This window comes from Phalaenopsis equestris, unplaced genomic scaffold (assembly GCF_001263595.1).
Source record: "Phalaenopsis equestris unplaced genomic scaffold, ASM126359v1 Scaffold000114, whole genome shotgun sequence".
NCBI lineage: Eukaryota > Viridiplantae > Streptophyta > Magnoliopsida > Asparagales > Orchidaceae > Phalaenopsis > Phalaenopsis equestris.
The window spans coordinates 1040278-1054439 of NW_018164556.1; the positions used below are offsets into that span (position 1 = coordinate 1040278).

General features: G+C 34.5%; 1 protein-coding gene across 1 annotated transcript in view; it reads right to left on the bottom strand.

Moving 5' to 3' along the window:
- LOC110020987 (E4 SUMO-protein ligase PIAL2-like) overlaps nucleotides 1-14162 on the bottom strand; it is a 78248-nt gene that overhangs the window by 1293 nt on the left and 62793 nt on the right. The window contains exons 12-15 of the mRNA XM_020719298.1: nucleotides 13347-13398; nucleotides 2029-2080; nucleotides 1835-1951; nucleotides 944-1768 (exon numbers count right to left, since the gene is read on the bottom strand). Coding sequence (XP_020574957.1) covers nucleotides 944-1768; nucleotides 1835-1951; nucleotides 2029-2080; nucleotides 13347-13398 — 1046 coding nt within the window. The remainder of the gene's footprint in view (nucleotides 1-943; nucleotides 1769-1834; nucleotides 1952-2028; nucleotides 2081-13346; nucleotides 13399-14162) is intronic.

Consider the following 14162-nt stretch of genomic DNA (forward strand, 5'->3'; position numbering starts at 1 on the left):
ATATAATTTTTTATATAACAATATATTACATATATTATTTATATAATAATATATTATATATATTTATGTCTAAATTTAAATCATAACGCCTCATGTAGCAATGTGGTTAGTGTCTTCTTTTGTATAGATTTGATCCAGGTTCGAATCCCACACATTACATCTATTTTTCTCAATTTTAGATTAACGAGCCAATTTCGAGCCGAACACGAACACAAATATTTAAATCGAGCCGAACACGAACACACTGTTCACGAGCCGATTTCGAACACGAGCCGATTTCGAACACGAGCTATTTCGAACGAGCCGAACACGAGCCCAGCCTGAGCTCGCTCAAGCTCGGCTCGTTTACAGCCCTAGTCTCCAACACACCCATAATAAGTGAGATAAGGAAAATATTTTGTTTGATATACAAGCTTTGACATGTGGTGCTGATAACCAACGAAAAGGAAAATTAGTTCCTGCAGAAGTCAAAGCCACTCCTGGAAGCTGAACGTCAGCTTTAACAGATGGTTATATTTATAAAAAGATGTAACGAATGTATAGACCTCCAAAATACAAGATTTGGCAAGTGGCTAATATAATAGTAACTTAAGTGTCAACAGAATCCAAAAGGCTGTATTAAAGTTTATTGCAATTGATGCTATGAGAAATATAGTTCAATGATGATAAAGTTACACTCAAATCTGTCCAAAAAGGTTGATGGAAGTTTCTGAGTGATATATTTAAGCAATATATTACGAAATATACGCATAACAGTGTACTTCAGAGATGGTAAAAATAACAGTTATGTTTTAGCTGTACTTCAGTTGACCAGTGGTAAAAAAAGTCAAAGCTTATTCAGAAGTGATGATTCTGAAAAGGGAAAGCATGAAAAACAGAAAAATTAAAAAAAGGTTTAAATTGCATTGTCGATATTATATTTCTCAAGGTTCAAAAGTAATACCTGCATTGCTGATGTATCTGAAGTTCTCGTGAGATGTTGCACGTCCATGTTAGTTACTCCTCCACTGAAGTTCTCTTGGGGTGTTCCAGATACATTAACTGTTTGATATTGCCTAGGAGATAAATGCCTAGAGGCTAATGGAGTATCGAGTAAATTAGCATGCAATCTTCGAGATGTATTGTGTGTTTGTTGTAGCACTGGAAGAGCCTGAACTGCAACAGGAGCGTATCTGGGTGCAGGCCTTCCAGCTATCCTCTCGTTTACATTATTAACAGCTGGAAGAGCATTGACTGCTAATTGGGTTTGATCGACGAGGGGAGAAACAGCGTCTGACTGAACAAAGTTGCTCAGCATAGGCGGAAGTGTTTGTGAACTTCCCATGTGAAGAGATCCAGCAGGAGCTACAGATCCATTAGTGGCATAGGACGATATGAATGGTGGTTGTATACTGTTTCCTGGCTGATAGACTGGTACCTGAGTAGCATTGGATGTATTGTTGGCAAGAAACTGAGGCACTTGATTAAATCCAACCTCAATGAAAGGTTTCCTGTCTTCAGCTTCTGATATATGGTCGTAAGTCTGGCTTGCACAACCATTTATGAATAGCTCTTGTCTTAATGTCTGTGTTATGTCGCAATTGTCATCTTCTTCGTCCATTGTTAGATCCACAGGATCTGCCATTAAAATTTTAGATTTATTTGTTTCAAATTCCTTGCTGACAGTTTGATCATGAACCTGGTCATCATGATGACCATCGACTACATTCCATGTCCCATCAGCACAAATAACAACTTCAGCAACATCTTCTCCCACCTCCTCTAATATCTAAAACAACAAAACACTTGGTTATTTTGAGTCACATATTCCCCACTAGTCATATTTATTACTTACCTTAACCATATTTTGGTCAATCCGTAAGTCAATCATGCAGACAGGCTGGTTACAATGAGGGCAACGCCAGTTTGGCTTCCTTGAGTTTATTTCCAAGAAGTTGTCATAATCAAAACACTGTAAATACAAAATTGTGTCATGCAGCTTTTGATACGTCGCAAGAAACTAATTCAATGAGATTCATTAAAATTCACCTGGTGGTGCTTGCAAAGATGACCCTTAACCGGAGTTTTCATTCTTGTTAAACTGTATTTAAAAATGTCTTAATATCCAGATTAAAGAAATAAGTAGGGCGCCAAACAAAAAGTAAAATAAAAAATCTCAAGGCAAAATTTGTTCTTGCATCTAGTAAAGTATAGCTTTAATTATGACAGTTACTGTAATATGGGACAAAGTAAACAATGCTAACGTGCTCGCCCATTCTACTCAAATAATTTCAGTTTTACCTGGGATGTGAACAGAGAACTGCAAGCTCCAGCAACTGTGAGAGTGGAGCTATCACAAGCACGCACTAAGCAAACCAACTTTCGTGCACTCATCACCCAGATATAATAACTTAAAAAATTTTTAAGGTGCGTGCGTGATTATTAAAGGAAAATATTGGCATGCTTTGCTCATAGAAGAGGATTCCCTATTTATAGTTTGCTCTTCTTATGGTTGCTGCTGCTTGTGATGCTGGAATTAGCCAGTACTGATAAATGTGGATTGATGTTTGCGACATTTAAAAATAAAAAGTGCAAATATCTTTCAACTCAAGTTCACAAGCAGATTTTAAGATCTAGAAATAATAAAGCAAATCTCCAAACTCGACATTACATGCCTCTGCTCATGATACCAAACAACTTCACATACATGTCACAACAAAATGATTAAAAAGAAATAAAAAATAATGGAACCAATTCAAAAATACAAGTAAAAAAAGAACGGCATCAGAATCTAAAGAAAAAGAATGCTTAGTAGCATCGTAGTATCAAACCAACTAATAAGAAACAAAAAAAAAAGGACATAATGGCATAGGATATGAGATTTTGGAAAAGATGAACATTGATATTGCTTTCTCGAACAAAATAGTCCCTAGATGCCAACAAATTGGAAATTTGGTGTTCAAGACATAAACATTACAAGGAAATCCAGATATTCGAGTTCTCTTGTTTTATATTGTGTTAAATTTTGCTCCAATCATATCAAAGAACTTAAAGCATATATATCATGGCCTTTGTACAATTGACCTGTTTACTTATAACCCTCGGATACCAAATAACTTAAGGCACACATATCTAGCTACAATACCGTCACAAATGTCTCTCTATGATCCTCAGATTGTAATTTGTGTGCTTTTCTAAAGGATTGTCAGCCCTTATTTACTTTTCCTTCTTTTTTTTTTTTGTTTTATTCATATTTTGTAATGCCTATAACATATTTAACAATATCTTCTCTCTTGTATAAAGAAAAATCAAAACTTGTGAGAGTTTTTCCATTGTTTTATTCGCTACATCGTATTAGAGGAAGGTTAGGGTGTTTCCTCCCCCTTTGTTCTTATTTTCTAATGTTAGGATTTCCATTTCTACCCTTTGTTCTTATTCTCTATCCTTAGGATTTCCAATTCCAACCTTTATTATTATTCTCTAAGGTAATGACTTCCACTTCCAAAATTGTCTCTCTTGTCGAACTATCCCTCTATTCACTATGTCAGGGTTCTTTTGACTTCCCTTCAAAAGAATCAACCATAATTAATGATGAAAACAAATCAAAGGAGTAATCCAAGTATTTCAAACAACTTATCGCTTGAATGAGAAAAATTACCTTAAATGATCCCAAATCGTGAAGATATTTTTTAAGGGAAAGAAAAATATCCAAGGAAATCCAGATATTCGAGTTCTCTTGTTTTATATTGTGTTATATTTTGCTCCAATCATATCAAAGAACTTAAAGCATATATATCATGGCCTTTGTACAATTGACCTGTTTACTTATAACCCTCGGATACCAAATAACTTAAGGCACACATATCTAGCTACAATACCGTCACAAATGTCTCTCTATGATCCTCAGATTGTAATTTGTGTGCTTTTCTAAAGGATTGTCAGCCCTTATTTACTTTTCCTTCTTTTTTTTTTGTTTTATTCATATTTTGTAATGCCTATAACATATTTAACAATATCTCCTCTCTTGTATAAAGAAAAATCAAAACTTGTGAGAGTTTTTCCATTGTTTTATTCGCTACATCGTATTAGAGGAAGGTTAGGGTGTTTCCTCCCCCTTTGTTCTTATTTTCTAATGTTAGGATTTCCATTTCTACCCTTTGTTCTTATTCTCTATCCTTAGGATTTCCAATTCCAACCTTTATTATTATTCTCTAAGGTAATGACTTCCACTTCCAAAATTGTCTCTCTTGTCGAACTATCCCTCTATTCACTATGTCAGGGTTCTTTTGACTTCCCTTCAAAAGAATCAACCATAATTAATGATGAAAACAAATCAAAGGAGTAATCCAAGTATTTCAAACAACTTATCGCTTGAATGAGAAAAATTACCTTAAATGATCCCAAATCGTGAAAATATTTTTGAAGGGAAAGAAACATATCCAACACCTTGTGGATCTATCTCTGGAGCCCAAAGACCCCAAATTGTTACTCGGGGAAGAAATTGATTCAATGATCATGACATGGGTGTGTAACATAATACTGCCGGAAATCAATAGGGCTTTTATTTTTCTCTCATAACAAAAATATGTTATGAACTTATCGAAAGAAACAAAGATGAAGTGCAAGCTGAGTGAAACTTTGATTGAACCAAGACAAAAATTAGAATTCGATAAAAAAAATTGGTGTGGATAGGAGACAATATCAAAGGAAATCAACTAGCCAACATATTCACCGAAGACTTTACAACCCAACATTTAAAAGTATCATAAGTACACTTGAAATGGTAAATTTCTACCATCCAGTTTGAAAAGTGTTAATTTTTTGTTCCAATCATAGCAAAAAACGATCAAGGCTTTGTACCGTTGATTTGTTTACTAATTAGTCTCGAATAGCAAAGAGCTTAAAGCACACAGATCGAGGCTCTATACTGTAAAAATGTCTATCTGACCCTATCCTTAAGTATTTATAAAGGATTGTCTGCCTCTATTTATTTTTCCTTTCTTTTTTTTTTTTGTTTTGTTCTCATTTTGCAATGCCTATAGGAGATGTATATATATCATTTTATGTAGAACACATTGCATTTCAAGAAAAATGAAAACTCTTGAGAGTTTTTCCATTTATTTTATTTAGTACACATTGCTTTTCAAGCAAGAGGAAAAAATGTGCTTGTTGACCTCATTTTTGGTGAGGTCTCTTCTTCTTAAAGCCTAGAGTCTAGGCTTTGTTCTTCTTGTTGGACTCTCTTAGAAGACTAGTTTGGGACCCGCACCAACTAGAAATTCGAACCACTTCTTGACTCATTGCAGTTTAATATGGGTGGTTCTAAATCCTCAACATTTGGTTGAGTCAATTAAAACTAACGTAACGAAACTCAAGTCGAGTGCCCATAAGATCTAAAGTCTTAGGAAACCCAGACTTTCACGCGCTCTCACGATGTGCGAGTACCATAATTCACGCGTTCAATGTAAATAAATATCAAAATTCACGTCATCTGCACCTGTAGAAAGCTTCACGATTGATCAGACTTGAATCAATTGCTGGAACAATCAAACACCAACCAAAATTTTGTCGGAAATTGAATTTGACTTATTTTTAACCTGATTGTCGATGAAGTCGTCTGGATGATCACGGATGACGAAATAGACTACGTCGATGCGTCCGAGATGTCGAATTTAGCTAAGAGGAACACTCATTTTGATATAGTTTCGTGCACAAGCGCAAAATGCGTAAATCGGGAGGATTTTAAGTAATTAAATATTATAAAATTAACAACAATAAAAAAGGTGTCTTTTTTATTATTTCCTTCCCTAAATCCCTAAATAAATCGATCCTTCCACCGGCCTCCTTCCCGATCGCAGACTAGATCGAGTTCTTCTCTCCCGATCCTTCTCCTTCGACCCAAGCGCTGACCTAGCCGCACCATTTCCCCTCGTCGGCCCAAGATCCTCATCACCTCTTTCTCTCTCGCAGTGCATCGAAGAGAAAAAGGGGAAAGGGTGCATCGCTCTCTGCCCGAAGTCATGCTTACCGAAACTTCACTTGCTTCATCCCTCACGATGTCAGGCCTTCGTGGCCTAGTTTTCTACTCGAGTAAGCGTTGACGCCATGAATTTGTCCCTCGAGACATTAAGTTGGTAATTCCATTTTCTTCCCGATGCTTCTCTCCCTGTTTCCACTCTCTCTACTTTCTGCTTGTTGCCTCCTCCGGTCTTGGTCGCGTTCAGTTCACCACTGGTAAGGTGAAAGTAGGTTCCTTCCCCACTTTTGGAAATAAAACCCCATGTTGAGGGGGAGATGAGGTTGTTGAAACTTAGGCAAGTGGTTGAAATTCTGTTAGAGCCTCGACTGTTGGAAGCCTCCTACAAGGATCTGTTGGTTTCGGGTAGAACTTGAGCAAGGTAAGCCCTCTCCTCTCTCAGAGTATCTGAGACTACTTCTACATGCTTTACTACCTAGTTGTTTTCCCTGCTTTCCATGTTGATCGTACTTTGATTTGAAGTTGCTCACGTTGATTAACTGTTCCAAACGACGACTTTAATTTGGTGATAAATTACCTAGTACCGCGTCAATATTTGAAAATGATGATCTTGTACAGCATGTTGGAGGATCTGTTTGGGGCCATGGATTGATATCCCAGGCTTTACGAAAACATTGGCTGCGAATTCAAACACTTTTTTTTTATTTAATTTCTGTCATTCAGAAGGTTATTGATAAGGATCTATCTCAAATGGAACCCATGAAACAGAATCCTAGCTAAAAAATGATCTCATCGGTTGAGCCAAGGATAAGGATTTTTGTTATCTACTGGTTCAGGAGGCCATCAAATGAAGATCCAGCTCATATGAATGGCACTACTTTGTATAAGAATATTTCTCTTCTATCAGTGGTGGGTCGTGGGTTATAGGCCCAATACCTCTGCTACCACCACATATCCGAGCCTTGAAAAATTTAGATCATATATAACACCACCCAATGCTATCCATCTCCAATTTATTGAGCTTATGAAGCAACGAGGGTAGCTCCTGCAAACTTGGCACCTCTCATGATAAAGGCCACCTCTAATGGTGGAAGAGTTATTTTTAGCCACATGCATGTACTCTAGATTAAGAGATCGAATTGAAGTCGTCCTCTCATATTTTCTTAGGGCGGTTTGAATTATGGTGGTATTTCCTTCTGTGATATGAAAAGATTTTGGCGATATGGTTGTGAAATAATGATAGAAACGAGATAAGATGTTAGATATGTGTGTATACAAGAATTGAGTGGGTGGTTTGGAGCCTTTTAAAAATGCTTTCGTGGACTGATTTGGGCTGCAGTTTTGCCCAGTTTAAGAGAGGTTTTGGTTGGCTGTTTTTAAGATGTTTTGCTCTAATATGGGCTGCGGTTTTGCCCTGTCTTAGTGATATGTTTGGGCTGCACTTGGGGCACTCTTTAGTGATTTTTGGGTTGCATCTCGAGGCTTTCTTTAGTAATGTTTGAGTTGCACTTGGGGCTCTCTTTAGTGATGTTTGGTTACTTGAAGTATACTTAACAGTTTTCTTGAGAAGAACTGATCTTTAACTGTCAGCCCTATCTCCTTCTTTACTTATTCTAAGTGGAAGCCTATGCCTAAGATTTATTCCAGCCTAAATTTCTTTTTTTCTAAAATGCTAGCAATTCATTTGTGAGATTTGGGAATTCTCATTTATTACTGCTTCTGGGTTTTTTATTTTCTGGAGGTAAGTCTTCTTCTTTCTTCTTCTTCCCTTAGCCATTTAATTAAAGTATCCTCATATAGTTTCATTTTGGGTAATTGAGAATTAAAATGAAGATTCTCGGTTATGAATTGATAAGACCTATGATTGTTTTGTGATATCTTCTTTCGAAGGGCATTGTATTTATGCTGTTGGTTTCACTCTTTTATATTATAGGATAGCGAGAATGCTTCTTCTATTACTTGTGCTTGTTGATAAGAGAGGCTTGTAAGTGGAACCACAGTATCATATTCCTATGAATTTCTTGACTCTGAGGGTGCAAATTTATATAAGTTTTGAATTAAACATTGATATGTTATGTCCAATGGGAATATATATAAAACAGTAATAAGCATTTATGCATGGGAATCTGACATGGATATGAACTTGAAGTTTTCTTTTGTTGAAAAAGCTAATCAGTTGCTGGATTCTTCCTTTTTACTTGCTGGATTCACTCTTCGTTTACGGGAATTAAATTTGATGGCCTGATAGCATTGGTATTAATTTCGATATGGCTTTGGGGAGATTTACATACATGCCACCTAATTGCTGGATGTTTGCATTGCACATAAAACAAAAAAAATGGAGATTTACATACATGCCACCCGATTCTTAAATAACTGCATATGAAACATAAGCTTTTATATTTACATAATTACCATCTAGTTCTCATATATATTTACATATATACCACTGAAATTTTTTTTATATTTCGATTTGAGCACTTTAAGTGTTAATTTTTGGAAGTTTTTACGCACCTTTTGGGACTGATTTGATCATTGTTTTGAAAGAATTTAAACGAATTTAGGCCAATTCCCTTTTGGTTGCCCCTTGCTTAGCTGATTTTCTTTTTAGAAGTGGGTCGGCCTCTTTCTCCGTTGATTTGCTTTTGTTATTTTTTTCCTCATCAATGGTCAAGTCAAAAATGGAAATTTTTTATTTAATTATTTGGAAAACACTTAAAAGATATTTGACGATTAGTTGGAAAACACTTAATTGAGGGTAAAACACCTTAAATCACTTCAAGCAAGGGTTAAAGTGTAGACTTCCTAGATTTTATGAGCACACCCTAGGTGGTAGTCTATCTACCTAATTTTCAAATGAGTGATGAAGCTAAGCACTTGACCTTAATTCAAGAAATGGTTGAAACACTAAACATAAGGATACACCAAGATGTGGTTCATAACTTCCTTAATTAAATCAAGTAGTGAATTAAATCAAGTAGTGAAATATCAAGTAGTGAAATTCCCGTCATGGCTTAACCTACAGTGAAACCCAATGCTCCGGGATTCAAGTTTGAACCTTACACTCAAATCCTTCTGGTAATTGTGGACATTCCTAATGCCACATATAAATCACATACTCCTGTTCCTTTATTCGTGACGTCGTGTTTCGTTTCTCATTTTTTTATGATTTTAGATTTTCTTAAACTGGATTTTCTAGCAATTTTTTTAAGTTTCCTTCAAATTGTTGTTATTTTTATTACATTATTTACTTTAATGCACTTACTAAACCCCTTGGGTAAAGAATCGTAGAACACCGGTTAGGTGGAACCCTACGACAGGACAAAATGTGAAACATATCTACATCAACAAAACATCTCCTTAGTTTAAACAACAACAAACCCATATGACTTCAAGGTCGTCGACATAAATCCTCATTTTCGTTTTAGGCATTTGCACCACTCTATTGTGCATTATAAGTCCTAATTCTCTTTAGGATTTTGAGGTCGTCGCTTAATACAGTACGATGTAAATCCTCTTATCTTCTTAGGTCATTTGCACGATCGGGTATCGTGCTATTGTAAGTCCTAAATAATAAAATTGACAGGATGAAGCATCAAATAACATCTCTTCAAAATTAAAGCCTAATAGTAGGATAGTTGGGATGTCACCGGGGTTCCCCCTCGGATTTGTGACATCCCCTACATTTCACTCCTTTGATTATTAAAAATAATTGTTATTATTTTGATCTCTTTCCTTTTGATCTTCTTATATTCAACCTTGAAAACCTAAACTTTGAAATCTTGAAGACAGAACCACTAATCTTGATTTCGATTGCCTAAGATGTAATTAACTGTAGGAGTTTGCCTCTATAGGGAACTTAAGAACCCAACTTAATAAAAACTCTATTTAATCTCTCATATTAAATATGAGAACTTGTCTTCTTATAAAAAAAGGTTTCACAGACCAAACGGACGTCAACAACTCTTTAATTTAGGTGATTAAGCCTACTAATAAATGATATGTTTATCCTTCAGGATAGTGTATTATTTGTGGTATCGTGCTCAACCATCTAGATTATCAAATATGTGAGGTCTATTTGGTCTCACTTTTCTAAATTAAAATAATGTTATTTTCCAAAATTAAAAATATTATTTTATAAAGTTATAATCATATATATATATGATTGTCTGAAAATTAACCAATATATATATATATATATATATCAATAATTAAACTAAATTAAATCATAAATAAAGAATCCGCGACATTATTTGGCCGACAATGTTAGCGGCTTGACATTTAAAGTACATTACACAGCTAAAAGGATTCATGGTTTTTTTAATCATAGCCTCTAATCTCTCTAGGTCCACTGACTAAAACTAAAATTCTTGATATGACAACAATTATTGTTATATTTCTTACATGGTTTATTCTCCATAAATGAAAATCGTACAACCTCATAACATCAGCGTTGAATTATTATTAGCTAACAATCCTTGAAAAATGAGAGCGACTTTAAAAAAAATTTAGAGCAATGGTAAAAAAGTTGAATCAATAGCAAAAAGTTTTTCCCCTCCTAAAAAATTGATAAACTCCAAATAAACATAATGAATTTAAGATTCATTTTGGAGTGGCCAACCATCATGTTCTGAAAATATTTTACATATTTTCAAAGTCCTGATGAACAAATCAACAATAATTGCAAAATAAATATTCCAACTAAAAAAACTAAACCGGATATATGGATATGTGCACGGTTGGCTTGAGACGCCCAAGTTGATGAAGTTGTACAAGTAAAAGACTAAATAGTCCCGTGACTATTGAAAAATGGTCAATTCAGTCCACAAGTTTTAAATTGCTTCAATTCAATCCCAAAATAAAAAAAAGATGTTCCAAATTGGTCCATATCAAATTTCCCATTAAATTTAATGGTGCCTTTCACCAATTGGCGGGTAAATTAGTAGTATTCATTGGATAGAAAAAATAAAGTATTCACCAGATAGAAAAGCTAAAGTATTCAATATTAAGTAAATTTATTCATTTTTAATATGACTAATATTTAAAAGAATGGAAAAATGTAATAATATGCATAAAATTTAAATTTTAACTATTTTAAGAAGTTATTATTATTCTACTTTTATTTTTAAAGATTTCAATCAAATATTAAAATTCATAACCAATTTCAGAGAAGCTTGTGAAGCATATAAAGAAAAATTTGATTTAATAAATAATTTTTTTAATATGGCCAATCTCTATACTGTAGCTAGGGGTGTCAATTCAGGTAAGCAGGTCGGATTCGGGTCCCACCCGAAATTGACCCAACCCGAATAATAAACATATCGAAAACTAAAACTCGAACCCGAGTTTGACCCGCTAACCCGAACCCGACACTAAATTTGTGCTTATTTAGGTACTGTTTGTGGCTCGAATTCTCTATTCTGAATCTAACTCGAAAAATATTTGGGTCAACCCTAACCCAGATTTTTCGATTCGAGTTTAAGTCGTGTTGATGTTTTGGGTCACTTTTTGACACCCCTAACTGTAGCGCACTAATAAAAATAGGAGTAGTACTACCAGAAGACCTACCACCATCACCCCTTTCTCCAATTGTGGCGATAAAATTTTTAGTGTTATTTAAATGGAGCATATCCCTATACTCTAACTACATTATTTTAAAAAGAAAATTTTAGAAGTATTATTTTGATTACTCTCGCTAAAAAATTCGAGATCTTGAATAGTAGCTTTAAAATTTCAGCTAATCTCTTCACAAACTGTGAAAAGACGAATTAGCATTTCAAATTGTGAAGTGTTGTTAGATTTAATAGAAAATTTGATTTAGGACAAATTTCAAACTAAATTTTAATATTATGAGACTAAATTGGAGCATTTTAAAACTCGGGAACTAAATCGGGCGCTTCATAATATACGACAGATTATTTTAGGTTTTTACTCGAAGTTCAATTATTTTTATTTCTAAAGGATAAATAATGTTGTAAGAGTTTTACTCCATACAAATTTTTCCATTAGTAGTTAAACCAAAATTACACTCCTCTCTCACACAAGATCTATCTAAGTTAATTTGTCTACAATCTACCGATTTTCCTACCTAATATTTTGGCATAAATTTCATCCACTCGTCTCAAGGCACATTTTCTTTCGCTTCTTTTACATATCCAAAAAACAACAATTTATTTTTGACTATCTTATCTTTAATAGATGCTCCCATAAATCTTTTATGTAATTATTCCTCAAACTATTTTTCCTAATTTTACAACATATCCATATTAAAATTTTTATTTTTCTTTCAGGATGCAAAGTTAATCTCTATACAATAGCAACAATAACAACAAGCCGTCATCCCACAAAGTGGGGTCAACTACATGAATCCTTTTTTCTCCATCGTATCCTATTGAGTGTCATATTATCTTTAATTCTAATAAATTAAGATCATTTTTTATACAATATGTCCAAGACTTTTTAGGTCTACCTTACATTTCTTAGCATAAGTCGAATCTAAAATATCTACTCTCCTAATCGAATCATCAGATGGATGAAGTTTAATGTGACCAAACCATCTAATATGACTCTCTATAATCATGTCTGCCACTGAAGCTACACCAACCCTTTCACGGATAAATTTGTTTTGCATTTGCCTCTAAGTGTTAAGCCACTCATCCACCTAAGCATTCTCATTTTAGCAACACTTAACTTAGTTTTATGCTTCTCATTTAAAGGTCAACTTTTTGTGCCATAAAGCATTGCAGGTCTCACCACCATCTTATAAAATTTTTCTTCAAGTCTAAGCGATACTTTTCTATCACACGATAGGTCCAATACATTCCTCCACTTCAATCATCCAACATGATTTCTACTAATAACATCCTCATCTATATCACCATCCCTTAGGTCCAATACATTCCTTCACTTCAACCATCCAACCTGATTTCTACTAATAACATCCCCATCTATATCACCATCCCTTTGAACAATAGACTTGAGATATCTAAAACGTTCACACTCATCACTCATTGTTACAATTCTGTCACTAGATCTACTACTACTGAAATTACATTCTATGTATTCAGTTTTAAATCTACATAAACGAAGACCTTAATCTACACAAATGAAGACCTTTAAATGATAATGTAGACCTCCATAATTCAAAGTTAACCTCTGCACGAGAAAATGGATAGTTTACTGGGATCACAGCAAGATGCAGCATTGTTAAGATTAAAAATCACACGGCTAAAAGCCAGAATACCTATCAGTAATTTATATGTAACACAGCTAATCACTTCAAATAAAAGTCATACACATAAAATGTTAAAGTCTTGAATGTTTCAAATCAATTTGCATGTTTAAGACGATTCAGAGAGAACAAATGTAAGAGCAACAATATTCAACATACCTTATTGGACAATTAAGTAATATTCTTGATCGCCCCTCAATAATTTCAGAATCTGATGCCAAAATCAGAAAAAAATCAGACACAAAAATTTTCAGGACTAAATTAAGCGTCTAATGCGCTGTGGCACATAACATTTAAAATAGCAAATGAATCATGGCATTTAGAATATTTTCTTGCATGGGCTTCCAAAGGTATTATATCTCAGATTTTTAAATATAATTTTATCGGAAACACTCAAAAAACAACAATTATTAAAATTATAGATTCTACAAAAAAGAATGGCAGTAATCATATTCCTCCATTCTAAAATATTCATATCACTTCGGAGTTCACAAAATGTAATAATAAGCTAAATCAATGGAATTCGATCAAAAGATAAAACCTACAATAACAACATGAAAGAGAATATCTAGGGAGTCGGCATTCTCATCTCGGAAAGAATATCAAAAGATAAAACCTACAATAAAACCTACAATAACAACATAAATATGCTTAGATGGATGAATAGATTGAGTGATGCGGGCCATCCCGCATGCGACATCGACAAAGCGCACGCTTTGCCTATTTGCCTAGGCCAAACCGGTCCATGTTTTTTCCCTTCTGGGGAGTCGGCAATCTTGGTGGGTCACTCCTAGTTATCCTCTTATTGTATATTGGCATTCGTGAGAGTCTAGGATTAGGTTTTTGTGTGAGTTTGTCTGAGACAGTCGCTAACATCTATTTTTTTCCCTTCGAGGGTTGTATTCAATGATCAAGTGGCGCTTCGGCTGTATCTCGCTCCTAAGGTTGGGATTATCTTTCTACCTAATTTTCAAA